General features: G+C 40.1%; 3 protein-coding genes across 4 annotated transcripts; 2 read left to right on the plus strand and 1 right to left on the minus strand.

The window, feature by feature from the left end:
* Positions 1-7,220: 7,220 nt before the first annotated feature.
* On the plus strand, positions 7,221-16,166 carry septin2 (septin 2). 2 transcript variants are annotated; one of them, XM_084007410.1, is made up of 13 exons: positions 7,221-7,359; positions 8,308-8,348; positions 9,164-9,278; positions 10,834-10,920; positions 11,026-11,149; positions 11,397-11,531; positions 11,650-11,767; positions 12,080-12,181; positions 12,397-12,542; positions 12,912-13,034; positions 14,099-14,159; positions 14,684-14,771; positions 14,953-16,166. In XM_084007410.1, the coding sequence occupies exons 2-12, from the start codon at positions 8,325-8,327 to the stop codon at positions 14,759-14,761; spliced, it is 1,113 nt and encodes a 370-aa protein (XP_083863536.1). In that variant the 5' UTR covers positions 7,221-7,359; positions 8,308-8,324; the 3' UTR covers positions 14,762-14,771; positions 14,953-16,166. The 2 variants fall into 2 exon arrangements, with proteins under 2 accessions (XP_083863536.1, XP_083863537.1); XM_084007411.1 differs by having other exon boundaries at positions 7,223-7,359; positions 12,912-12,995.
* A 358-nt stretch (positions 16,167-16,524) lies between these two features.
* On the minus strand, positions 16,525-21,807 carry stk25b (serine/threonine kinase 25b). The gene is made up of 11 exons (XM_084008755.1): positions 21,388-21,807; positions 20,394-20,624; positions 20,194-20,250; positions 19,955-20,063; positions 19,188-19,345; positions 18,758-18,943; positions 18,305-18,450; positions 17,804-17,909; positions 17,658-17,729; positions 16,934-17,070; positions 16,525-16,846 (listed from the first exon to the last, which is right to left on the minus strand). The coding sequence occupies exons 1-11, from the start codon at positions 21,415-21,417 to the stop codon at positions 16,807-16,809; spliced, it is 1,272 nt and encodes a 423-aa protein (XP_083864881.1). The 5' UTR covers positions 21,418-21,807; the 3' UTR covers positions 16,525-16,806.
* Positions 21,808-22,717: 910 nt separating this feature from the next.
* LOC311012919 (mitochondrial fission factor homolog A-like) lies at positions 22,718-27,010 on the plus strand. The gene is made up of 7 exons (XM_084008734.1): positions 22,718-22,862; positions 23,619-23,837; positions 23,936-24,111; positions 24,275-24,366; positions 24,518-24,688; positions 25,142-25,217; positions 25,780-27,010. Exons 2-7 carry the CDS (start codon positions 23,624-23,626, stop codon positions 25,909-25,911), a joined length of 861 nt encoding a protein of 286 aa, XP_083864860.1. The 5' UTR covers positions 22,718-22,862; positions 23,619-23,623; the 3' UTR covers positions 25,912-27,010.
* Positions 27,011-27,016: the final 6 nt, after the last annotated feature.

Below are 27,016 nucleotides of genomic sequence, written 5' to 3' on the forward strand. Positions count from 1 at the left end.
ACACTTAATCCATCTCACCTGTTATTGAAATGACTTTGATGGAGAAAAGTCTGAGCAATAACTAATAAATCTAAATGAAATACAACAACGCTTCTGCTCAGCAGAAGATGTAGGAGCTCAGGAAGGAAGCTGAACACTCATTGTTACAAATAGGAATGTATTTCTGTCTTTCTGGGTGTCTCAGTGGAAGCTTCCAGGCCCCTTTTAAAGGACCTCCGAAATGGCTTCTGCAAAAAGGATTATTACCACGACGCGTTTCCCCGTAGCCAGACGTGTGGTGGTGAGTCGAATCTCTGGGTTTAGGTTTTGGGGGGGGTGTGATAAACTGCGATATCAGGGTACAAGCAAGGGGGAGGCCTTTATTTCATTCACCTCCTCCAATCAACGGCGCAGCAGGCCTCTTCAAAGGCAAAATAAATGAACATAAAAGATCCAGCGGTGCACCCTGCATCACCGGTGGGGATGATAAGACGTTTTCAGAGAGTGTTTTTCTCCGGGTTTCCTCGGAGCAGACGGACTGGAGGGATAAAGTGATTGGCAGCAGGGGTCAGACAGTTGATCTGTCTCCTCATGGCTGTGCTGTTATCTACTGTGCTGTAGATTAAGGCCTCCACACAGAGACAATGATTACCTTCACAGTGGAGACGTGTTTTAGGGAGTTTTTTTTTTTCCTAAAGATGAGAGAATATGGACACATCTGTTTCTTGCAAACTGTTACCATCGCCTGCCAACATCCGCTTTCATTCTACACAAAACATTCAGCTATACTTCAACGCACGGATAGATTATGTGTTTTTATGTACTACTCAGTGTTTGGTGTGACTTCTTAATGGCATTTCAACTCTGGAGAGAAGAGGGGGGGAGGGAAAAAAAAAAAGGGTAATAAGAAAAACTGCCAGCAGCACAAAATGGCCGTGGTAATCCGGTTATCCCCCGGGCTCTGAAGATACTGGTCCTCTCCTTAGGAGTCTATCTTTTCTTCTTATGTCAAAACTGTCCTCCATGCACTCAGGTGGATTAAGGAGTCACACTGCAGAAAGAAATTGACAGGTACAGAAAGACCCGGGGGTGAAAAGGGAATGAAAGGCGACACAGAGAGGCAGGCCGGGCGTCCGGGCGTCCGAGCTGGAGGAGTGTGCAAGGAAGTCAACTCTATGTTGGAGAGCAAATGGTTTCTACTGAATTACTGGAATGATTAACTGCATCATCACTGGCATGGCTTGTTTGACAATATTGTTCAGTGATGCTGCTGAATTCTCTTTATTTATTGGGTTTAATGTCAGCTCTTCAGGGCAGCTGAGGGTAGATTACATACTGGCTTAATTACACAGTTTATCATGTTCCATTGTTAAAAAAAGACCTGAACAGAAGGCTTTTCTTCACTTTGACTGTCCGTGTAGAAGAAGAAGCTGCTCTTAATTTATACATTTTTGTTAAACTGCTGTTTTTTAGGCACAAATGCTAAACATAACCTGATTTCAGCTTCTCAACTGCGATAATAAATGATATATATATATATATATATATATATATATATATATATATATTGTTTATTATATATATATATATTTGGGATTGGAATGGCCAGTTAAACAAAACAAGTCAAAAAGAAGAAATCTTATTGGGTTTTAGAAAATTGCGATGCCTGGTTGATGAATACATATTGTACTTCCAGGTCTTTAAGTCATTTTCCCATCATATCATTTTTTTTAATTTTCTGACATTTTATAGACCAAACAATTGATTGGATAATTAACCAAATAATTAAGATTAATTGACACCAAAATGAATGTTAGTTGCAGACCTTTATCTTTGTAAACATCATCATTAATTTACTTTATTAATTGACAGATGTGTAAATGTACTAACCGCTGACCACTGCTGGTCTAAACCCTGTCTGTCTCAGACCAGTTTGCTGTACTTTGCTGCACATCATAGTAAACCTCACCATGGTTTATTCTAATATGTTCTCAGTGTCAATACACACTTTTATTATGTCTCTATTCTCATTTGAATACAGTGATTCAAAAAAAAAAGAAACTTAACCTACGCTTAATGTGCACAGGAATTATTTATTATTATTATAGACTACTGAACAGGTTTCCTTGATTATGTGGAAAGTTCAGCGGCTCTCATACTTCAATTTTTGTCATTTCAGCTCCAAATAAATACACTGAAATCCCCAAACTACACTGAAGTCGAACAAGAATTTCTGACACTTCTGTGCAGCCCATTAGGAAACATTTAAGGGGGAAAATCCTGAAGATTTCCGTTGCTCTGGGGAGGATTTCACTAAATCCTGTGCTTATTCTCGTGATACTTATAAGTAAAGCGGTTTTAATAGCTTTCCCCCTGACACATTGATGGTGGAATATTCGGCTCTGTGGCAGATAGCTTCAATCCTGAGAGGTTGAGCGGGAGAGAGAGCGCGAGAGAGAGGGAGAGAGATCCGCTGCCTGCCAGTACACTTTTCATAAGGCCCCATCTAAACTAAATTAATACACTTCCTGCAAAATCTGAGGATAAACCTCAGTCAGCAGTCAATGAGATACATTTGCAACCAGGCATTTGTCAGCGACTCAGTGCCACAGAGGCAGGAGATTTAAAATGTTCTGCAGTAAATTAAGTCCTGCTGGAAAAGTGTGAGGTGCTGGCTAAGCAGACGGCTGCTTACTTTAAATGACAGGCTGGTCAAGGGGTGATGATGATGTGGTGATGAAGGGAGGAGGAATCCAAACCGGGTCAGAAGGTTTTTATTTTTCTGATCATAGCTCTAATGCAAAAACATGTTCTAAAACAGGCTTGTGTGAGGAGACAGAAATAGTTATCTCTGGAGTCACGCCTCTGATATTTGGCTTCAATGTGATCTTTAAGGTTAGCGTAATGAGAGTGAGGAATTATTTCTTTTTTCGCCCTTTAAACTATGTGACAGAAATCCTCTGAAGTAAATTTTCTTAAATGAGAGCAAAAAAACTTCATCTGAAAATGTATTTATTATCACTGATCTACAATGCATTATTAAATGTTTTATTAGTATTCATTTATGACGCAACAGCAATTTAAATAACAGTAATCTAACTTCATCCTTTCCCTCAATATGCTTTTTTTCTGCTGCTTTAAGGACCGTGAGTGTGTGGATGTTTGGGATATTCACTAAAATTCATGTATTTTCTAAAGCAGTCTGTATTTACATTTTAGAACGTGTTTTTCTCACATTCTACCTGCCACTAATTTCCACTTATATACATGCACACACACAAAAATAAATAAATAAATAAAAATAAAAGGAAAGTATGTAAATTCACGTTTGTTTGTTTGTTTGTTTGTTTGTTTGTTTATTTCAAGGGACAAAAAGGAATAACATTCACAGTCAATTACAATCATTTCACTTGAAAGGGAGATGGAAGAAGCTTGCGCTTATTTGATTCCAAACCCCCACTCACACCACACTATACAAAACATACAATAAACAGAAACACAAGACAAAGACAGGCCCCAAACACTCTGACCATACACCCCTCTGCCCCATGAAAATACATGATAAACAGTAAACAGAACTCAAGTGTGTAGCTCCACTGGCTCACTGTTCACAATTGCGCATACATTTATATTTACAATATTCATTCATTTGTACCTGTACAGTTAAATGTACATATGAAATCCACTACACACAAATACAAAGTAATAAATACAATATTTCTACATTATGAATACAGTTATCAAATTGGTTTATCACACATACCCAGACCCATACACATGCAGTGTGCATGTGCCTGTTTATGAGGGCATCACGCTCTCAAATCTCTTCCTGATACTTACTCATTATGTATTTTTTAAACATTTTTTTAAATTGACTAAGATTTGTACATGTTTTTATTTCCTCACTTAGGCTGTTCCACAATATGACTCCTTTAACTGAAATGCACATAGATTTAAGGGTTGTCCTTACTTTTGGTTGATATAGTTTGTTGATTCCTCTGAGATTATGTGTGTGATGAGCATCTCGATCTTGAAAAAGATTCTGGATGTGATCAGGAAGAGAGTTTTTTGATGCTTTGTACATAAGCTGAGCTGTTTTATAGTTTACTAAGTCATGTAGTTTTAAGTTAAATGTGATATAAAACAGTGGACGGGTGTGATTATTATATTTTACTTCATGAACAATTCTGATAGCTCTTTTTTGGAGAGTAACTAAAGGTAACAGATTTGTTTTATAGCAGTTCCCCCAAACTTCAATACAGTAATTCAGGTAAGACATTATAAAAGAGTGATACAAGATAAATAAGGCATTTTGATTTAGCATTGGACTACATCTTTTCATCACACCAACACACTTTGCTATTTTGGATCTCAAATAATTTATATGGGGTTGCCAAGACAGCTTTTCCTCAATAATTACTCCTAAAAACACATTTTGCTGTACTCTTCCAATAATTGTATCATTAATTGTTATTTGTACTGTCATGTCTGTATTCCGCTTTCCAAACAGCATAAGTTTAGTCTTTTTTAAGTTAAGTGATAATTTATTCATATCAAACCATTTTTTAAATTTATACATTTCTTGAGTTATTTGATTGAGAAGATTCTCCAAATCCCCACCCGAGCAAAGGATAGTAGTGTCATCCGCAAATACAATAAATTTCATTAGTTTGGATACTTTACAAATTTCATTAATATAGAGTAAAAACAATGTTGGCCCAAGGATTGAACCTTGAGGTACCCGTCACAAGTCTGTCAGCATGTCTCTTGCAGTGGATTTTATAATGTTACTTAAGACATTAAAGCATAGCAGAACAGAAACCTTTTGCCATATTAACAGGGTGTGTATAGAAAAGAGGCTCTTTAATATATAGAAAAATATAATATGGAGAAACCCACACACTACATGGTAAGAAGCCACTCTGCAAATGACAGAGCACTAAGAGGCTTATGAAATAATAGAAATAGTGTAGCTCCTGTGGCGATGATATGCTTGCTGTAACTGAAAGGGAAAGAGTGGTATTTACCGAGATAAGTCCTGGACTCGTGTTAAGCAGAGCAGTGGCTGTCCTGAGCCAGACTGGAAGGAGGAGAGCAGAGATGCTGTCACAACAGCGAACTCAGATAAACCCCAACTGGGTGAAGACAGAAAGGCATTAAGGGAACATAAGTAGTCTGATGCTCCTCCTGGGCCACAGCAGAGATACTCTAAACAGAATAATTAAAGACAGGTGATTTAGTTCCAGAGAATTTTACTGTTGGAAGCGTGATTTTTAGCTCTTGGAAATCTGATGTTTCTAACTAAGTTTCCCCTTCCATAAGTGATATGGAGTCTAAAGAGAAAGAGGAACTGAAATACGTCAGTGTGGTATGCCAACAGACTTTATAAATGGTTTAAGTAAAGACTTAAGTAAAGAACACATATAGGCCTATATAAAGAGAAACCCCCTTATTGAAGTGCTGCCACTAGAGACCAGTATAATCATGCTCTCTAGAAGATCATGCACAGCCGACTTCTATAAACGTATCTCTGCATCAATACAAAAAAAGTGTATAGTGTAAGTACGACAGGAGTGCAAAAAAATAATTTCAGACAGTAGTAGAAACAGTATGGATTATGGTAAAAAAATAAATAAAAATGAAAAATTTGGGCTCGTCCGGGATTTGAACCCGGGACCTCTCGCACCCAAAGCGAGAATCATACCCCTAGACCAACGAGCCACGCTGTTCAGAGGGAAATATTCATAATATCAACCTGAAAGACTTGACTGACGCTGGTTACGAGGTATAGCTCCTTTTTTAAAGAAAATGGACAACCTATATGAAAGCTGCTGTCACTTAAACAGAATATAGGTGTGCCTGTTTACTTCAGCTGGAATAGTTTATTCTAGCTATTGTTTCGCAAAGGGATATTCGTCATTTGAAGCTCATTTGAAGGCTGTCAGGAACTCACAAATGCAACTCGACAATTTTGCCATATAAATAAAATGGTGAAAATATTACTGTTGCCTTAACCTTAACCTTCGGAACCGTGCCTTGATCAAAGCACTAACAATAAAAATAATTTCCTGATTTGCACTTGTTTGCCATTTTACAACACACTTCTTACATAGGCCTAGTACTACACACTGTTTCTTACAAGAATGAAAACTATTGCAATCATTGTGAAAAAACTTCTATTTAAAATGCAAAGCATACCTGGACTCAGTCTGAGCCTTCGAACTACAAATAGACCTGAGGTAAGCTCACACCTCTTGTGAGGACTTTGCATGGAGGCAGTGAGAGGAAGAGGAGGAGGAGGAGGGGACCAGTGAAGACATTTCTTGATGTGGAGAAGGTGATGTGACCAGACCCCAACAGAAGGCGAGATTCATGAACCATTGTTCATCTATTACAATACTATTTTGGTTTGAATTGTAATTGAATTGTAATTATTTAATTTTCCACATTATATTTTTGTAATATGATAATATGAATTATATTATGTTTTATATGTTGGTGTTTTTGTAGCAAAATGGGACTGCAAATTGCATTTCGTTGCACAGCCCCGTTGTGCAGTAAATGAGCCTGTCATCTTACTCATGTTGGTGTAACTATAATTATAACACGTGAAGATTAATTAAAGGCTATGTTTTTAGTTTAAGACTGCAGTGTTTTTTGCATAACTGTCACAATTCCAGATTGAGCCTGAAAATCTTGTGAATAATGTTCATATTTATTTGTTGTATTCGAGGACCTAACATTGTTTCTATTTTTTTAGCTCTTACTTTACCGGCAATGATATGTTGTGGTTTCTTTCTTTTGACAAATATACTTATTGTAAGTCGCTTTGGACAATAATGCCCTAAATGTAAATGTAAATGTAATATGGTCGTAGCGGTTGACTGCCTGGGTGTCACGCTGAGTAAAATCTGACTGGCTATATGGTATTATATTATGTAGTACATTCTGGCTGTGCTGGTAGTGGGAGGTGGTGATGATTCATATCATAGACTTGATATTAATATTTCAGGGTACCCAAAATAATATTATTCCTGGAGTGCAAGATCCAACTCCTCCCCTGGCTCATGCTATTATATCTATTTATTTTTTTAATGCCACCTCTACAGAGCCACGATAATAATATTTAAGACTGTAATATATGCTTATAGGAGCTGATATGAGTAAAATGTGTGAGCAGGCTGACTGTTAACATCAGGGAAGTCATCATGTGCAGTGTTGGCCCGGAGCTCTCGCCCAGTGCATTGTGGTCTATGTGCTAAAGGAAGCTGCTGCACCGGAATCTGAAGAATTTGAGGTGTCCGCCAAGTTTACGGTTCATCGTCGGGTAGTCTCTCTGTATCTCTATCTGTGCTGTACTTTCTGCGGTCAGACTGTAAGGTAAGAATCCTTCTCAAATCACTTATTTGTGACTAAATCATCTCAGCGCCGCGTTAATGGCGGTATCGCAGTGAAACCGACCGACGCTAACATCCTGCAGGAGAAGCTACTCGGCTAACGGTAGTTAGTAGTTAGCGACATGCTAAACTCGTATTTTATCAGTTTATCGAACAGCTAGCGACTGCTGTTGACTTGGTGAGACGCTTTGATTTGGGATCGTTTATAAGAACAAGAAACACCATTACATGAGGGTGCTTTACGGAATCGGCACATTTCCCAGCCAACGGGTTGGTCCCGTTATCGTAGCGTAGCTAATTAACCAGCTAATTCCGGTAACGGTTAGCTAACGTTACCGGTCTATGTCAGAAAATGAGTTCGTAACGTTAACGTTACATGTTTGTATGCTAAGTCTTAGTGGGCAAAGCTTCTAAAATTAGCTCAAACTAGCTTCTAAGCTAGCCTGGACACAGTTGTCTAAACAGCCGGTAAAAAAATATAAACTTTTCCATCGACTCGGTGTAACTTGACGTTACACAGAGACATAGTGGTAGTGTTGAGTGGAGTGGGTGTGTTTCTGACCGTTTCAGATAATATAAGAGTGTTTGAATATAACACACTGATTTAACTAACGTTACAACACCACAACTAGCAACCAGGTTATGTCAACAAACCAGCTAACAGTTGGGATTAATAGCACAAACAAGGCTTCTTCTTCTTTTCTGTGATCGTAGCGTTGTAGTTGTACGCAGCTACAGCTATCTTAAAGCAGGAAAAGCATTTTTTTTTTTTGTGGTGAGACACAGCACTCTCACGAACCGTTTCAGAGTTCAAACCAGACTTCCTGTCTCTCAGTCAGGCTCGTCAGTATGCACATGATGTGAACAGAGGCCAGAGTTGTAGCTGAATCTAGGTTTCTCAGATGGTGATACAGTCTGTCTTGTCTTTCAGGTTTAACAAAGAGAAAAATGTCTCAGGCCGACAAAATGAAGGTGAGTCTCAGAAAATAGAAACCAGATATTCCATCTGAACAGATACGTATGCAGTCAGAACAGAGGAGAGAATACCAGATGGAGTTAAAACTTAATGTTATCATATAAGCATTATATCACTGTCTCTTAATTCAGCCCATACATAACCCAAACCGATCATTCTCTCTTTTGCCTCACATTATTTTCTGCTTTGAGTTGCTGTTTGTGCTCTTCACCATCCTTATGATTCACTGATGTAGCTTTATGCAGCTGAAAAGGCCCAAAGGCAGAACATACTGCTTATCGGCCTCATCAGTCATGATCTGTGCTAGAAAAGGATGGTGAAGAGAGGGTTCATAAATCTTCCAAGACAATGTGTTCAAAATACGCAAACTAAATAAGGAACATGTACCCTTTTTGTATTTGATTTGACGTTGTCACTCGCTTGCTACAGAAGTGGTTAAAAGCCGTCCTATTGGTCTGCTTCTCATTGTTCTGTCTAGCTCCGTGTAGGAAAGGGCTGTAAACACTCGAATGATGGCTGGAAGGTCTGCAAATAGCTGGCAGACATTGTAGCCGTGCTTGATATCTGTTAGTGAACAGTCTTCAGTGTTTTTTTTCTCTAGCACTAATAATTCCATGTCATGTTGTTGCCACAATGATAGCCAACCCATATTTAACTTAAACCTGATTTAGATTTGTGACAAAATTAGTTTTAAATTAAGTAACAAGTCAGCGCAGAGCTATATTCGTTCTTCTCATCTTTTAACATCAATATTGTCAAACATTAGGGGAAAAATTATGACTCTCCCTTTTTGTATTTTTGTTTTCTACAGCAGGGCCAGTTCACCAACCCTGAGACCCCAGGGTATGTTGGATTTGCCAATCTGCCCAATCAGGTTCATCGCAAGTCGGTAAAAAAAGGATTCGAGTTCACATTGATGGTGGTAGGTGAGTGTGTCACCTGTTTTTCAAGCTTTTTAATGTTTTGTCCTTTTCTCCTCATCATGCATAGTTGGTTTTAATTAAGTTTGAAAACGATGGCGTATCTCAGTGATAACATGTTCCATGCTAGACAGCTAGTGTAAACAGACATTTGAGGAATGTGTTTTGGGCTGGGTGTTTTTTGTATTTGTGATCTATTTATGAGATCTTGGCTGTTAGCCGGCACATGCAGTTGTTGCTGACATATATTGTCTCATCATAATGATATATCTACTTACCAGTTTTCAACTCTTTCATCTCTGTAGTTTATTTTGTGTGTATGTTGAGAGTTAATGAGTTGATCTTCTCTTCAGTAATACATAGGTGTATTTTAGTGTCACATGAAGGCCTTTGGTCTGTAGAAAATGGCAGATGTCACATCAGTGTAGTTGCTCAGCTGGCCTGAGCATCAGCGTATACTCATGACGTGAACACTGTGACTGTGAACCTTCCTGCTTGTTGGTAATGGGGGAGGGTAGAAGCTCCCCTGAATGCTGCTCATCCTTTTGCTTTAAAATAAACCAGAGAGGAATGTAGCCAGTTGGCCTCGAGGGATTGATTCACACAGTGGACAAGGCCTGCCGATCTCTCTCTACTGCAAGAATACTCATTGAGTGCTTATTTAAACTTTTTGTGTGGTTCATAAATAAATTGGTGTTTTCCCATACTGCAGTTATAAACCTCAGATAGAAACCATATCTATTTGTGATCAGTGTACATCACTTTTTATGTTTGCCATTTTGCATACAAGACATTCTGGCAAATTGCCAGTGTAGGATGAAGTAAAGACTTATGTAAACATTTTGTCATGGCTCTGGTGGGAACCACAGTAGCAGCATGCTTGGGTAACGAACACAAGTTTTAAGTTGTTTATCTGTAATGCTGTGTCTGCAAGACATAATGGACATAATTTATTACATTTAGTTGATCAAATTTTGTTTTCTGCTGTTGCTCAAGCAAAACAAACTGTTCCCAGACTGTTCATTAATAATTAGAGGGTATAAGCAGAGACAATCAAATAATCACTCGCATGGTCTTGAATAAACCGTTTTCTCAATTCAGTGTAGATTCTTATGTAAAGGAGTCGAGCTAGAAGAGGATATCCTGGTTTCTACTGCTTATATTTCAGAGAGAGAGCGAATCTATCCAGTGGTCTTGTCTCTTAGCACCCGAAGGCTGCTGCCTGAATATAAAATGAACGTTTATACTTTCTGAAGCACGGGGGATGTTAATAAATCACCCCCTTGACGTTGTTCTGAGAAAAATGAGTGCCGAAGTCAGATTTAGTACTATTTTCCGTGTGGTGCTCGACCTACTGTGTGTTGTGACAGACGTCTTGTTTCCTGAAGCACAGTGAAGCTCTGTTTCTGTTCTTTGTAACGGAGCCATTAGAAGAGGTTTGCTGTGCACCAATAACCTTCCTTTGCTTCAGTCAACTGTAGCAATTTTGTAATAATTATTCATTTTGTTTCTCATACTGATGTTAAATGCATGATGTTTCATTTTCCTCCTTTGTAAAAAGGCGAATCTGGACTTGGAAAATCCACTCTGATCAACAGCCTGTTCCTCACGGACCTTTACCCTGAGAGAGTCATCCCCGGAGCAGCAGGTAAACACATGAGGATCCTTATTGAAAAGCACTTTGTGAAACATGGATATGAAAAGCACATTACCGCAGACTAACTTTGTTCCTACATGTTGTTGTTTTTTACAGAAAAGATAGAAAGGACAGTTCAGATCGAGGCATCAACAGTAGAAATTGAGGAGCGAGGAGTGAAGCTCCGTCTCACTGTGGTCGACACACCGGGATACGGAGACGCCATCAACAGCCAAGACTGGTATGAGATCTTATACAGAAGAGGAGATAGTATATTAAAGTTTAAATTACCCAGCGTCGGTCCTGTGATCTTCACAGTGAAGAGACACTAACTTAAACATTAAACATAAATGTTTCTAATTTTAAATCATGAGGAAAATCTGGACTTTTGATTTTAATGTGTAGTGGGTATCCTCCCAGCATGGCTCAGTCCTTGTACAATACTGTAATGCTTAGTGTTTAATATGATATGCATTTTTCTACTCCAGTTTCAGCACCATTATCAGCTACATCGATGACCAGTTTGAGCGCTACCTCCATGACGAGAGCGGTCTAAATCGTAGACACATCGTCGACAATAGAGTCCACTGCTGCTTCTATTTCATTTCCCCGCTTGGCCATGGGTGAGACCTGCAATACATGTCGCATGACGTCATGCCACGTCACTCTTTGCTTTTCATAAATACTCTCTTGAATATTTCTCCTTTGACCCTGTGCCTTGTCTGTTTCCTGCTGTTCCAGCCTGAAGCCCTTGGATGTTCAGTTTATGAAGGCCATTCACAATAAGGTCAACGTGGTTCCTGTCATCGCCAAGGCGGACACGCTCACCCTCAGAGAGAGGGAGAGGCTCAAGCGCAGGGTGAGGACAACAGAGTCACCCATTGTTCAGGATCTTTTCTAGTTCCTGAAATAAACCGTAGCTATCATGTTCTCATAGTCATCGATTTAGCCAGCAAGTGTATTAAAATACTATTTGTAGTACTATATTCAAACATAGCTTTAGATAAAATATCTAAAACCTCCATCGATGACAGAGAATGTAGTCTTTCTTAATGTGTATATAGTCTTGACTAAAGAGAGAATACATGGTTTTCATTTCAAGTACGTACAATACACAACTGGTAAAATAATGTAATAATAACCTGTGTTTTGTCCGTGTCTTCTTGGTAAGATTCTGGATGAGATCGATGAACATGGCATCAAGATTTACCACCTTCCTGATGCTGAGTCAGATGAGGATGAAGACTTCAAAGAGCAGACGAGGATCCTGAAGGTAAACTGAATTCCTTCGTGCCAAAGGCTAGTTGGCGTTTTTATGTACCACAGGAATGAGAATCTGTCCTATGTAAAAGCAGTCAGTGTTAAACCCTCTAATAAAATCCCATTAAAGTCATTCACTTACTCTAGGGATTTGTTTTTATTGTCGTAATTATTAATGTGGGTGGTTGAACCATTACTACAGACACATGATCTACTCCCCTTTTGCAGGCTAGCATCCCATTCGCAGTGGTGGGTTCCAATCAGCAGATTGAGGCCAAAGGGAAGAAGGTGAGGGGCCGCCTGTACCCCTGGGGAGTGGTGGAGGTGGAGAATCCAGAACACAACGATTTCCTCAAACTGCGGATCATGCTGATGTGAGTGGTAGAGGAACTAGAGGAGGCTAAATCCCACTGCTTTCCTTTTTCTTTAAAATGAGAGATAGGAGCAAACGTTGACCTGCCAAAAGTTGCATTTAATATTTGTTTTCCTGCAAATGTTGGAAATAAACCATAGCTAGTTTGGAGAAGTTGTTATTTTGGCAGGATGCCTTAAAACACCATACGAGCAAGTACCCTTGCCATTAGCTTTTTTTTGTTAAGTTCAGCTAATTAGAAAATTAGGATAAAGGCAAGGCAGGAACAGCAAAAAAAGATGGATAACAACAACAACATTAGCATAATCATCTTTAGTTTTCCAAATATTTGAGCAAGAGAATTTATTGGTTGGTGTCTTTCCCGAAACAGAACCCACATGCAGGATCTACAGGAAGTGACCCAGGACCTTCACTACGAGAACTTCCGCTCGGACCGCCTTAAACGGGGTGGCAGGTTGTCCTCCCATGGTTACATTCTGCCTCTGTCTCCTGCGTACGTACTTGTCTGTCAGCTTGCTTCTCTGCACCTCCCCCACCGCAAACATCAAACCTTTGATAAGACATGTTATTAATACAGTAGTTTTAATATATAAAAAGAACACTGAAATCACACAGTCGGGCACATGCGTACAACCGATGCCACATATGTTGAAGTAATAAAACCCAGCCAGGACATCCAGAGCTGTGTATATGGAAGCTGAGTTACTAGAATAAATAGTATTTACGAGCTCAATTACTTGAATAAATAATATTGCGGATCATGTTCTTCCAGTTATTCTTCTGTTGTCATACAGTAGTTGTACGTAGTATCATTCTGTAGTAGCCTTCAGTAGTTCTAACTCATCATTTTTGCATGTTCACGACAGAGTTCTGCAGTGGTAGCAAAGCATAAGTGAATTTAATGGTGGGTTTTGGTTTTTACGTGACGGCTCGTAGCTAAATGGCATGTGTAGTTAAGAGTATCTGTAGAGGTCGTAGACGGGATTACTGTGTAGTTTAACCTAGTTTTGACATATCCTCATTTAACCCTCAATGTAGACCAAAGATTATTCTTTTAGACTTTCTTCTAAAGTGTACCCAGGATAAGGCAGTGGTTTTACTGCCTTCGCATTGCCTCGCCATCTGTCCAATGATGGAGGTGGTGGACTGTTGGAGGTACCGTTTTATTTCATTTGGGGGAGGTAACACCGTTCCCCTGATTCTTGCACTCGCTGCTTCTCTCTTGAATCTTCCTGCTTTCATGCCTCTGTAGTTATTTGTTGTAGCTGCCCCCTTCTCTCTTCTGCAAAGGACCTAAACCACTGATCCCTTCTTCACTTTTCTCAATGTGGCTTTTGTCATGTTTACCTAATGCTAGACCTTAAAATAGTTCGCTTTCAGGCATGTGCACTTACAAACACTTCTCTACTAACTCAGTCATAATTCTTTATAAATCATCACACAAAGTGACTTTACAGTGCATTTAATTTGATATACATTCTGCAAAAATGTTAGATGTTGATTCTGTAGCATGTAGCGTCACAGTAATATCAAAAGTAACTAGTTGTGTTGATGCAGAAAGGGGCCGGAGCCGGAGGAAATGGACAAGGATATGATCCTGCAGGAGAAGGAGGCTGAGGTGAGCGATTTCAGACACTGACCTACTTCTGACTTATTAAAGATGAGTAAATTATTCAGGGATCGTCCTTCTCGAGTGTCCGGGTTTCGTAGAAGAATAGTTTCACATCTTAGAAAACACACTTTTCTTTCTTGCCATGAATTGGATGAGAAGATCAGAACCATTCTCACATCTGTAAGCTAAATATGAGGCTAGAGCCAGCGGCTTAGCATAAAGAATGGAAGCAGCTATTTTAGTGAGTTTTGAATGAGCTGATTGGCAGGTTATTTAACATTTTGGCGAACGAGGCTGGATGTTTCCAGTATTTGTGTGAAGCTAAGCTAACCACATGCTGCCATGAAAGTGGTATAATTTTTTAATTGCTTCCGTTATCAGATTTTTAAATTCATTGTCCACGTGTTGAACTGGTAAATGATTCACGTTCACAGTTCTACTCGATAATTAATAACAGATAGATAGGTACTGATAACACATTTAGCCAGTTGTTGTTTCCCTGTCATACATGTCGATGCCCTTTCACACAGTTGAGACGAATGCAGGAGATGATTGCCAAGATGCAGGCCCAGATGCAGAAGCAAGGCGACGGAGAGGGAGATGTGTGAAAAGTCTATGGTAGGAGCAAGACCCTCGGATACACTGCATACACAAAATGATATTTCCTGATCAATAGTACACCTAATTTCCTGCATTTTAGTCTTGAATACCTCAATTAGACTTGTTTATTTGTAGATGCTAGTCTTCTGTGAGTGCAGGCTTAATTTTAGTTAATTCTTTCTTTTCTTCTCCACTGTAGGTATTTGAGCCACTGCTTGAGTTTGACTAGAGAGAGACGGATGATAGCAGAGAACCTGTAAAGGCTATCCTGCTTGCCACTATTTTTACTCCAATCCTACATGGGATGTGGAGTCATTTTTTTTTTATACATTCAGTAAAGTATATTCAAACAGTGTTATGTTTATGTATTCACATGGTTCTATTTTTCATTTTTTTTAATTTTGTTTTATTTTATCAAACAGTTACTCAAATGAAGTCACACGACCAATCTTTTAAAATAGCAGCATATATCTTTGATACAAACTGCTACTTTCCTTTTTTTTGCTCCCTTACCTTACTTGCTACACAGAAAACCAAAGTACTGCTGCTTGTATTTCATGCTAACCACATGCTAACGGTTGCTCTGTGAAGGAGCTTCATTGGGAGCGTCCGCTATGTTGAATACTAGCAGCAGAAGTGGCTTTTTCTGCCATCGTTATGCCATTATCTTGATATTCTTTTGTCAAGAGAAAACATTTATTGATATTCCCTCTGGTTAAGAAATGACCACTAAAGCTTCCCATTAAATAGGGTCCTCTCCGCTCAGTGTTAGTCATATCTCCCACCTCACCTGCATGCCACTGTTGACCCTGTCTGGTCAAATCTTCAGGTGAATTTTCCATCTAGTGCTGTGTTGGGATCAGTTTCTCCCTGTTCTGTCAAAGACGTATCCAATAGTGCAGTTCTCAGATCAGTGTCTTTAAATACAATGGCATTCAAGTGTTGTTAAGCTCCTTTTGAGTTTGATATGAATGAAATAAACTGTGACCCTTGACCCTTTTTATTATTTTTTTCTGTAGACCTTACAAATGAAGGACGTGCAAATGAGGCGTGATGCCTGTTTGGTGCTTTCAATCCACTAGGAATAATTAATCTATGATCCCTTTACACAGTAAAGTGAAGTAATGTGCCAGGGAGCATTAACTGTTTCATGTGTGTTTCCATCGACGCAGTGAGATTTAAGAGGTATTAACTTTTACCTGTCCCAACTGCTGAATACTGTCGCTGTGGTTTCCACGGCCACAGAGATAAAACGTGACCTAATGAGGTCAGTGTAGCCAACATTTCCCTCACCAGCCAAGATGTGAGTTCTTGACATTCCTCTTTTTGCTGTTTTTATCCAATATTAAAGCACCAAATATTGTTATTGATGCATATATTGTAATAAGTTTTATTAAACTTTATTAATCTCTACTGTGATTTTTTGCATTTTGTATTTATCTACCTTCCCTGTTGCAGTAACACCAGCCTGAGTTACAGCCTGATGCTTGTCCACAAACACATCAGTGGATTCTTTCCGTTTCATTTAGGTGATTTCATTGCTTCAGTCAGACAAACCACTATAACCTCATTTGTGATTACAGAATATTATATGGAGAGGTTAATTACCCAAAAGCCCAAGCGTAATAACATCAATTCTACCATGAATTAATTCTGTAGGTATATTGATAAATGCTTCACTACTGACATGTACATTAGCCCTGGATGGTCTGAACAGATCAAATGTCTGTATGTGAGCATCAAGCAGAGTAACGCCAAACAAAGACGATGGGACATTTTCCATAGACTTTATTATAGTTTTTTTCTTCTCAATCTAACAGGTATACACAACGCTCTAAATGTCATGGCTTTTGTTTTAAATACTCTCCGCTCTTAAAGAAAAACTGTAAAAATATTTAATTATAACTAATTAAAAGATCTCTTGGGGGGGACAGCACTGGGAAGGGGGCAATCATACGGGGACGGGGAGTTCTTCTGTGGTCCTTATCTGAGGCGTTGGGTGGGGCTGGGAGACGGGAAGGGGAGCAGGGATAAGTTACATCCAGCTGGGGTTTCACCGCGAAGACTGGGTGGTGTTACCATTTAAAGAAAACCTGGAAGAATGACGTGCATTGGGTTAATATTTTCTGCTGCATAATGATTATTCCAGCAGACAGTCCTGATAGTGGTTGGTAAATCACCTGCACACCCTCTCCATCATGTGTGTGACGAGGCGGTCGGAGATGCCCGGACACGACTCCTCGGCCAGGTTGAAGGCGTTTTCAAGCTCCTCAATGGCTCCTACGCCCCCGCCACTCGCCCGCCGTTTCTCCTTCAACTGGTGGAAGAACAAATTCATTGTGCAATGAGAAGCTTCGACCCAACAAAATGACAGTTTAACTTAAATTGTAGATTAGTCAGGTTCTGTCGGGTCTTGTATTTATCAACTGAGCTACATGCTTTCCTTCTTTCTAGTTTTATTCTTATTAATATATACTACTTTGGAACAACTTCAGAGTATAAAATAAATTTATAATAGCTGTATAGTCTGGTATTTCCTGAGTCATGGTTTTAAATTAAGGTACGGACGGGAGCAACCCTATAAGTACAGCTAAACATTTGATGCAATCAGTGCCTCATATCACTTCTGCGGCCCAGACCTCCATCGTCATCTATTCAATTAAGAAACCAGGAGGACATTTTCCGCCCATTATGTTGATTCAGTGCAGTTATTATGAGCAACCTCAGGCCTGTGCTAAGCACACATTCTATCACTATCACAACAATCCAGAAGTAACGGTTTCAAATTGAAACGCGTTTTAAAAAGCCACTTTTGTTTTGTTGACGGGATTAACAACTCTAAATTAAGGCATGCTCTTGTTGTGCTGTGCTTAAAGTTATATAATCCCCGACTGTTGGGCCTACCTCTCTGAAGATGGGCGTTACCAACGCAGACAAGCATTGCGACTTAGGTTGCCTTTTCACCAAATCTCCTGACTGGGAAGAGGAAGAAGGACGTTAGGGGGAAGAAAGAAAGATTTGCCTCTGCTTGTGTGCTGCATGTGTCTTACCTCCGAATCTGTGTGTGTGTAGCCTTTCTGTAACTTATTCAGAGTGTTGGGTTTGACTGTGGGGAAGGTCCACATGGGACACGTATCCGTATCACCATCAGCATCCCTGAAGACAGGATGGAAAGGAAGGAATGAAGGTAAGAGGTATCTAATAATGTGAGGGACACCAATGTGATCCAACTTTCATGTAATTCATTGCAAGTCATTTTAACCACATTTTAGAACATTCAAAGTAAATTTTTTTTTTTTTTTTTAGGACAATTTAAGATTCATAAACATTTCTGGGTGCTTACATGTGCAACTGTTTAAGAAGTTGAGGCATGCCCATACACATACATTTGTCACAAGCTTGTACAGCTCAAAGACATTTTTAAATTGGCAACACCTCTTCTAGTAAATCATCCATAAATGATTGAAATTTGAAATTCTCTAAGGTTAAAAAAAACGTGGCTGTCAATAGATCCTTCGGAAAATCCAATTCCTTAAATTTATGAAACTCACATATCCGAGTCGTCCGAGCTGGATTCCTCCCCGTGACCCTCCGACTTCCAGCGGCGGTAGCGGTCAATGAGCTCCGTCAGATAGGCCGTCTTCTTGGTGTAGCGTGTGATGAACTTGTGCTTTAGAAGCTCTTTGGCTGTTGGCCTCTGTGCAGACATATTAGAAAGACATTCAGTGACTGAAGCTGGAAGATTAACACCAAAGGTGTGATCAGTTGCCAAAAGACGCTTCAGTAACAAGTCCACCGTCATATTTCTTAGATTTCACATTTGTTGGTGCGTAACAGGAATGTGATTTGGATTGGTCTTGAATATTTGAGACAGCACAAATTATAATTCCTATTAAGGATAAGGCATGTTAATCCAATAACAAATATTTGGTAGGGTAAATGATCAAAGTCTGATTTTGTTTAGTCCTGCTACAATGCAGATGGATTCAGGTGTTATTACTTACAAAACGAGGGTCTTTATTTAGACATGCCTCCACAAACTCTTTGAAGGGCTTGCTGTAAGGTCCTTCAAGTGTGGGGGGAGTGTTTTTCGGGATGAGAAAAAGGACCCTCATGGGGTGTAGGTCAGAGTTGGGAGGTTCCCCTTTAGCCAGCTCAATGGCGGTGATTCCCAGGGACCAAATATCAGCCTGAAGGAGAGTGAAATGTGTTAACTTCACATAAAGACAATGAAAGAACATTGTTCCTGAACTCGAATGAATCATATCAATTCTTTGCATGCTGAAAATTTGATGTAGTGTCTACCATCACCCTTTATGGGCTCAATGTGAAACATCGTTTCACCCAAAAAAAAAAGCAACAACCCTAAAGACAGCGTTACTCAAAGCAGTAACACAGGATGTCTCTTGTCTGGTCCACAGGCTCTGGCCTCACCTTGAAGTCGTAGGCGGACTGTTTGATAACCTCTGGAGCCATCCAGAAAGGCGTGCCAACAAATGTGTTCCTCTTAATCTGGGTATCCGTCAGCTGTCCGGCCACCCCGAAATCTGCCAGCTTCACCTCGCCCTGCTCTGATAAGAGCACATTGGCAGCTAGGAGAAAGAGACAAAGACAGTCAAAAAACAAGGCGTCATGTTAACCCGCATGAATGATGAAGCCTGATTTGGAGATCATCACGAGTAATGAAGTGTTGTCGCACCTTATTTTAGGCCAATCAAACGGGATTTTGTTTTTTTAAATGCCAGAACTATATTTATTCCTTGAAGAGGTTTTGTCAAAATCTTAGCGTTTGGTATAATGTGCATTGCAGATGGATGGACAGTGGGACAAAGGACACTTTGAAGTCTCTTCTCCAGTTTAATTGTGAAGGACACAAACAGCACCAGACATCAGGGGATAAATAACAGGGCTTTCAACTGAAATAAAAACAGACTACACAGACATAATCTATGCAGAAAACCAACCCCGTCTTCCTCATTATTCTTCTTGGTATCATTATCTAGTGGTTGTCTAGTAATTCTGTAAATTGTAAGACATAGTTATGTATCTTGGTATCATATTTCGGTGTGTGGATATACATGTACATTGAAAAGCTGCAGATCAGCTGTGAATTATAATAATGATATCTGGCTTTGTATCAGGACAATGCAGTAAAATGACATGCATTCATATGTAGAAGATGCTAAATGAAAATGTATTACCTTTGATATCTCTGTGGATCTTCCTTTCAGAGTGCAAATACTCCAGCCCCTTCAGGATTTCCCTTAGTATAGTAGCAATGTAAGTCTCTTCAAGAGGCCCTGGACGGAGCTGGGAGGAAAAACAAATACATCAGAAAAAGGGGGAAGTTGGGAGAGAGTGCCAAGAATAGGTTTTGCTTCGTCTGTGTAAAAATGCCACTTTGGATATAAGATGCATAAAAAAAATCTCAAGTTCTTACCAGATCCAGAGCAGATCCTCCACCTAAATACTCCATGATAATCCACAGTTTGGTCCCCTGGGAGGAAAAAATACTTGATGAAAGACATGTGAAGTTTAAGATTTAAAAATACAACTTTAACTGTATGGCACTCTGCATCTGTGTCTCTAAGCATCTTCTCGTTGATTGACTGGACTTTGTTATTTGTGTTCTCATCTCACCTTCAGGTATGATCCATAATACTTGGTAACAAAAGGGCTATCACACTGGCTCAGCACTGTGATCTCCTGTTGAATGTCTTCGATCTCGTCCTCTGCCTCCTCGAGATCTATAATTTTAATCGCCACCACCTCCTTTGTGCGGTTGTTGATGCCTTTGTAGACTTCTCCGAAGGAACCCTTCCCAATCCGCTCCTGCTTGGTGAAATACTCCTCGGGGTCCAACCGGGTATTCTGGCCCAGTGACAAAACAACAAGGAAGCATTGACTTATTGAGCGCATGTCATGATGACTGCAGAGGCTTATTTGTGTCCATCGAGTGTGTGTGTGTGTGTGTGTGTGTGTCTTGCCAAGCACTTAAACAGCACAACAGCCAACGACTTGTTTTACTTTTAATAGGACTTACATCAATCCGTTGGCCTACATAATACTATTCTCATGCACTGCTGGAACATAAAGAAAAGGGATGACAACTTGTTCTTATCTGTGTCAGCAGCTATCTATTCAGCCCAGCCCACATAATTACCTGGACTCTAGATTGAACTTTGTGCCCGTATGTAAAACTTAAAAGTTTAGTGGCTTTCTCTCTCCATTACAGCAGAAAACGAGTGATGGTTTCACTGAGTAGGAGAGCAGTCATTACATTTATAAGTATCTACAGTGTGTGACAAGTGCTAGTCTTAAACAAAACAGGCTTTTTAAAATATTGCTGTAAACATGGAAACAAATCGAGAAATTCTAATGACATGTTACAAGTGTACGCTATCACAATGTTTGTCAGTTTGTTGATGGCATTGTTTCACCGGATGCTGACGATGGCGAGGAAATAAAAAAAAGAAGTAATATTTGTGTATATAGTAGGTTTTAAATCACCTTGCATTGGTGGTTTAGACCCCCCCACCCACCTATTCATGGAAAGCCTGACAGTCATGGGGGTTCGCCTTGTCTTGGACGAGAAGAAGGGAGGTGACAGTTGGTGAAAATATGATTTCTGTACCTGGTTTTGCATGTCTCGAAGGTGTGCCATCCCCGCTGCAGATTGGACGGGACAGGGACAGCCACAGCTCCCTCTTTCCGAGCTTATCAAATTGTCCTTTCGGGTTTTTCCTCCCCTCTTAGCTGTCTAGGAAGCTAGCTAGGTGGCTAGCCAACTAGATAAACACCCAATCTGCTGGCTTTAACGGGGCTGTCACTCCGCACTCTGTTTTCGGCCTCCAAGTCCAACGGAGGACTGAAGAGCCCGGCGAGACAACGAGCTATTGACCGAGAGACTCCATTAACGTTGGCGGTGATGAACACGAAGTTAAAATGCTCCTTCCGTCTATTAATATTTAATTCATTTCAAGGAACGCTTAGCCTGTTGTTCATTTGAAGCTTGAGGAGGACAAAATAATGGCCCAGCCGGAGGGCACATGCGCATTGGGTGTGAAGGCGGTGGAATTGTGGGAGTTGTATTTCTAAGGCATGTAAGCCTCAAATACCCGAAAAACCGCCTCCGTGTGGCTGGTGGTGCCGCCGTAGACATTCATGACAGAGATATGCGTTATAAATACTTTTTATAGCTCATAGTCGCATGTGCATTCGGGGAAATGTGTGATTAATAATTAAATCAAACCATAAAAACTGTACCTATATTTTGTTGTTGACTCAAAGCGAGTGCTTTTAAGCAACATATGATCAGAAAACATATAATTAACTATTGATAAATAAACTATAAACTATAAACTACTAGCTGTTGCATCAACTGTCATCATCGCTATACCTAAAGTCACTGACATAACCCAAAATGCACAAGGTCAAACTTTAGCACGGGTTCTGCTCTGACATTGTAAATGTACAGGTAGTGAACAACGTGCATGCACTGTGAAACAGTGACCTAACTAACTCCACACAGATCATCTGAGCAAATCCTGTTACTGTATGTCTTATTTTTATGTTATTTCTTTTTTGTACTTTTTTTTAATTAGTGCTATCATTTTTGTCAAGCCATTATTTCATACCATCAAACACTAAAATGCGTTTGCAGTATTTTAATGAGCCTTTCTCTTATTGAAATGAGACAATTTTTTGTTTGTAGAAATTGAAAGTCACATTTGTGTAAAAAGTATTTTAAGTAAAACAAATCTAAATCATAGCTTTGTGTTAGTCTGTATGAATCAGGCTAATTATACGAACAATATGTATGAAACGGCTAATCTGAGTGTGATAATTGTGCGCGCTCGTTTTATGACCTGGGTACTACCTCCGGCTGGTGCAGCTTGGTTGGACTGACGGTGTAGCTCATAAGCTCCGCCCTAGCGGACGAACGCGGTATAGTTACTGGTGGGTTAAACCACATACGTCACGCACTAGTTTGAAGCGGTACGTCTTTTGGTTTCACTCGTCGTCCGTTCCGGTGGACGCGGTCGATATTGCAGGAGGAACCGCATTTTGACACATGACATTATAACCGGCGGTGCCTAGACGCTAACGGTAAGTAGCCACAGAGGCTAAAGCCCAGTGAAGCAATAGACGTGTGTGTGTGTGTGTGTGTGTGTGTGTTTATATACATATATATATGGTTCGCCAGCCTGTAACCGCGGGCGGTCAGCGATGGTAACGTTAGCTACCGCTGATGCTAAACATACCTGTAACACAAGCTAGATGTTAGCTACATGCTAGACATGGCGTCTTGTGTGCATTTCCATTCAGTGACATTGAAGCAAATGTCAACAACCGCTACACCTAATGAGAGTGTTACGTGATTTAATGCAACACAACGTGAAGCGTTGTTTCTTACGTGTTATTTATTAGTTTGGGCTGGTACATCCCTTCCCCTCCACATGGTCGTCCGGGCTTGTTTGCCCTTACACAGGGGTTAGACGCCGCTCAGCCAATCAACGAGGACTATATTCACCCAATATGTAATTTTAAATGAGGTTTAAGCGCTCAGACTACAGAACCACGAAGACATGCGTTTGACTGAGTTGAGCTTGACACCTTGACTTCATATTCTGTTGTTCTGCTACTTTTTATTCGCTGTTTTTGTTGTTGTTTGCTTATTCATTGTTCCTGTTCAACACATTTGTCAACTATGGTTGTGTTTTTTGACTTGACAAAGATGCTGCTTTCATCTATAATCACGATGTCATTGCAGGAAATCTTTACAGTCTTAAACCGCACTCCAGTCTTACCTTTTTTATTAGTATTTAAAGTGTTTTTCCATTTCCTTCCACTTGATGTCTGCAGGCTGGATGAGTGGACAATTCACCTCCCCCGCCGCAGAGGTGGCTGAGATGAACCGCATCCATTATGATTTGGAATACACAGAGGGCATCAGCCAACGCATGCGAATCCCTGAGACCCTCAAGGTGGCCTCGGAGAGCCAGACAGGGTCTCTGTCCCTTCAGCATCCCCTGCCCATTCACACGACTGTGATGCAGGTGCCAGAGAGGATCATTGTAGCAGGTGTGGCAGAAAACCCCCTACACATATACAACATTTGCATGGAAAGCTTAAATTGAGGTGCACTATGGTCAACATGCTGTTTTTCCCTGACTGAACAGGTGATGATGGGGACCCTCAATATTCTCGTCCGCGAGACTTGGACCTGATTCAATCCGTCCCTCCCATGGACCTCATGAGCATGAAGGCCCCACCGCGTATCCTCACTCTTACAGAGCAGCCGCTGGACTACCTTGAAACTGAACAAACTGCTGCATCACAGAGCAATCCCATCCAGGTGATAAGGGTCAAATCAATGTTTTCATTCTGTCTCTTTTTTATTTCCCTGTCCAATGAATAGAATTTGAAATTGAGCAAAAAATAACACATTAGGTTTTAACCTTTTTTTTTTTTTTACTTTTTGTATGAGCAACAGTTTAACATCTTTGTATCATTCACAGGCCCAATTTCATGCTCGGTCTAGAAGGGAACGCAGTGCGAGTGAGAACTTATCTGGTCGACATAGCGGTCAGATTGTCAGGAGTGAAATATGGTAAGCACACAGTTGAGGTATTTTTAACACTGCTACACCACTGCTGCGTTTTCATTTGTTGAATGTGTTATCTGTACTATTCTTATTTCACTCTTGGTTTGTTTAAAAAAAAATCTTTTTTATTGTTTCTCCCCACTTGCCTCTCTGCCAGTGTAACCCCTTCCCCTTGTGCCCCCCCAGTCCGGTTGTGTCCCCCCCTCTGTTCCCCTGAGGATGCTAACATCAACCTGTTTACGGCTGCGGGGTTCCTGACCTATATCCAGGCAACAACACGCCGGGCTTACCAGCAGGTTGTCGAAGTGCTGGATGACAGCCACCGCAGGTGACTTCTCTTTTCTTTGGCCATGTATTTCTCAAATTTTATTTGAGGAGTATTTCAAAGAAAGCTCAGGAAATCAGGGCATTGTATAGAAAATAAATACAATTTTGTCACAGCATTGTAACATTTAGGAAACACCTTGGGCTGCACCTTTGCATGAAATGTGCTTTACAAATGGGTTATTATTATTCCCTGGTGCTCTATGTGAGCAAACCCCACCCCCCCACACACACACCCACAATTTTAGTGACGGCACCTGGAGTTATCAGGGTCATGAATGGGACACATATTTGCTGTCAGCATTATGCCAACAACCTCATTTAGATTGGGAAATGTGTGTTGGAAAAAGTTCCCTTTCAGGAAAGTTTCTGTAGCTGTGCACACGCTCTCTGAGCTAGACTCAATAAAAGTATGCCACTGTCGTTATTATAAATGGAGGTATGTTGCTCTCCACAGGACACACCTGGACCTGGCCCTGGATATAAACCCTGACGAGTCTGGTTTAGTGGATGCCTCTTCACTACGACGTCAGGTAATACGTCTCACACACCTAAACGAATGATTCATGTTGCCCATCTGCACTTGTGTGCATATTGTGTCTGTTTTGAGTATTCACCAGCTGCAACAGTGTGTGGCTGGTGTTGTTTTCACTTCCTGAGTCTGTCATGGCAAAATGTGGCCCTGGAGAGACTCATAGTTCAAAGATGGGTGTGGTCTTAGCCAGGGCGTAGGAAGTGGGGAAAGGGTCAATGCACCACATCTAGCCCAATTTGTTGTCACGTCTGGTGTGATCCCTTCGGTCTCTAGTTTCTCCTATTTTTAGGTCTTACAACTGACGTTGACACAAGTACTCAAATATTTTCTTTAAAACCGGCAAAATTGTTCAACCGTTGCTGTAGTTGTGTGGTTTTGTGTTAGTCTGTTTTTTTTTTAATATATATTTTCACTTTAGTTCTGATTTTGACGTCTGGCATACTTTAAACTTAATTGAAGACCAGATGGTGGTAATCCTTTATGTACAATTAGATAGATACATAGTGTTCTCACCTTTTTTTTTTTTAAAGTGTAGAAAAAATGTTTTTGTGGTCATTCAGATCGTGAAGTTGAACCGGCGTCTGCAGCTGCTGGAGGAAGAAAACAAAGAACGTTCCAAGCGAGAGGTGATCCTGTATTCTGCTACGGTGGCATTCTGGCTTATTAACACCTGGATCTGGCTCCGTCGCTAACATTGGACAAAGCTGAGTCTCCTAAAACACTGGAAGCAAACCAATTATTTGTTAAAGGTTCAACCAATAAAATACACTATTGAGACATTACAACATCTACAGGCAACCACAGGAAGCTACAACACTGGCAAATGTCCTACACCGCAATCCTGTGTTTCTATAGCAAATTTGGATTTCAACTGATTTTAAACATAGCACTGTCAGGATAAGACCTGATGAAGTAAAACGACCAAAGTTTGTAAAAGAGTGCCTGGTATTTATCAACGAGAATAGCAATACCTCGCTGATATATGATGCTTACTTACTGCACATTCTTTAAGCTCTTTGCACAGCAACAACAGAAGTTACACTGATGCATAGGATCGCTTATATCTTTGAGAGTAAACTAAATTTGTAAATTACACTTTTTAGCTTCAGGAGAAACAAGGATTTACTTAAGCGACAAATGTTTTGGGAGCCAAGCCCAGAGCAGGAACCAAAGTTACAGGACCAAGTCTCAGAACTGACCCTTATTGTCTGTTTGAAATTGAGTTTCCTTGGCTTTTGTCAACAGCTACCGTTCTTAAAGTGTCAAGATAAGATGACTAAATCTCGAGATGCCATAACATTTACGCTGAATGTCCTTTGAGTTATCCATCACCCAAAACATTTGTATACAGTACTTAAATAGCCCGTTGTTGTAAATGTTTAAGTCTTTTTACCTCTTTGACAGTCACATGCCTGAGGATTCTGTTATGAGCTCGATAAAGTGTGGAAAACGATAGTAAGGATATTTGTGCAGTGATGTTTCTCATGCTTTTTCTGGAGTTTGAGCTCGTCTTTCCATTAACCTGACATTTACCTACATACAGCGCATTGTAGAGCTACTGTCTGTATGATCACGTGTAATAGATGGCTATGTATATAAAAGATTGCTGTCATTTTTCAATAATGAAACAAGTATTTATTTAACGTAGAGGCAAAAATGTCGACGTAACCATTTTGTGTTGCAACACCTATTACTGAAAGCTGGAGTTTTATTTGACTTTTTCTCTGTTATATATCGATACATGAATTGTTTGATATTTTTTGCTGTAAATAAATGATGGATGTTGATTTCCTCCAG

This window comes from Eutrigla gurnardus (assembly GCF_963514095.1).
Source record: "Eutrigla gurnardus genome assembly, chromosome: 4".
Lineage (NCBI taxonomy): Eukaryota > Metazoa > Chordata > Actinopteri > Perciformes > Triglidae > Eutrigla > Eutrigla gurnardus.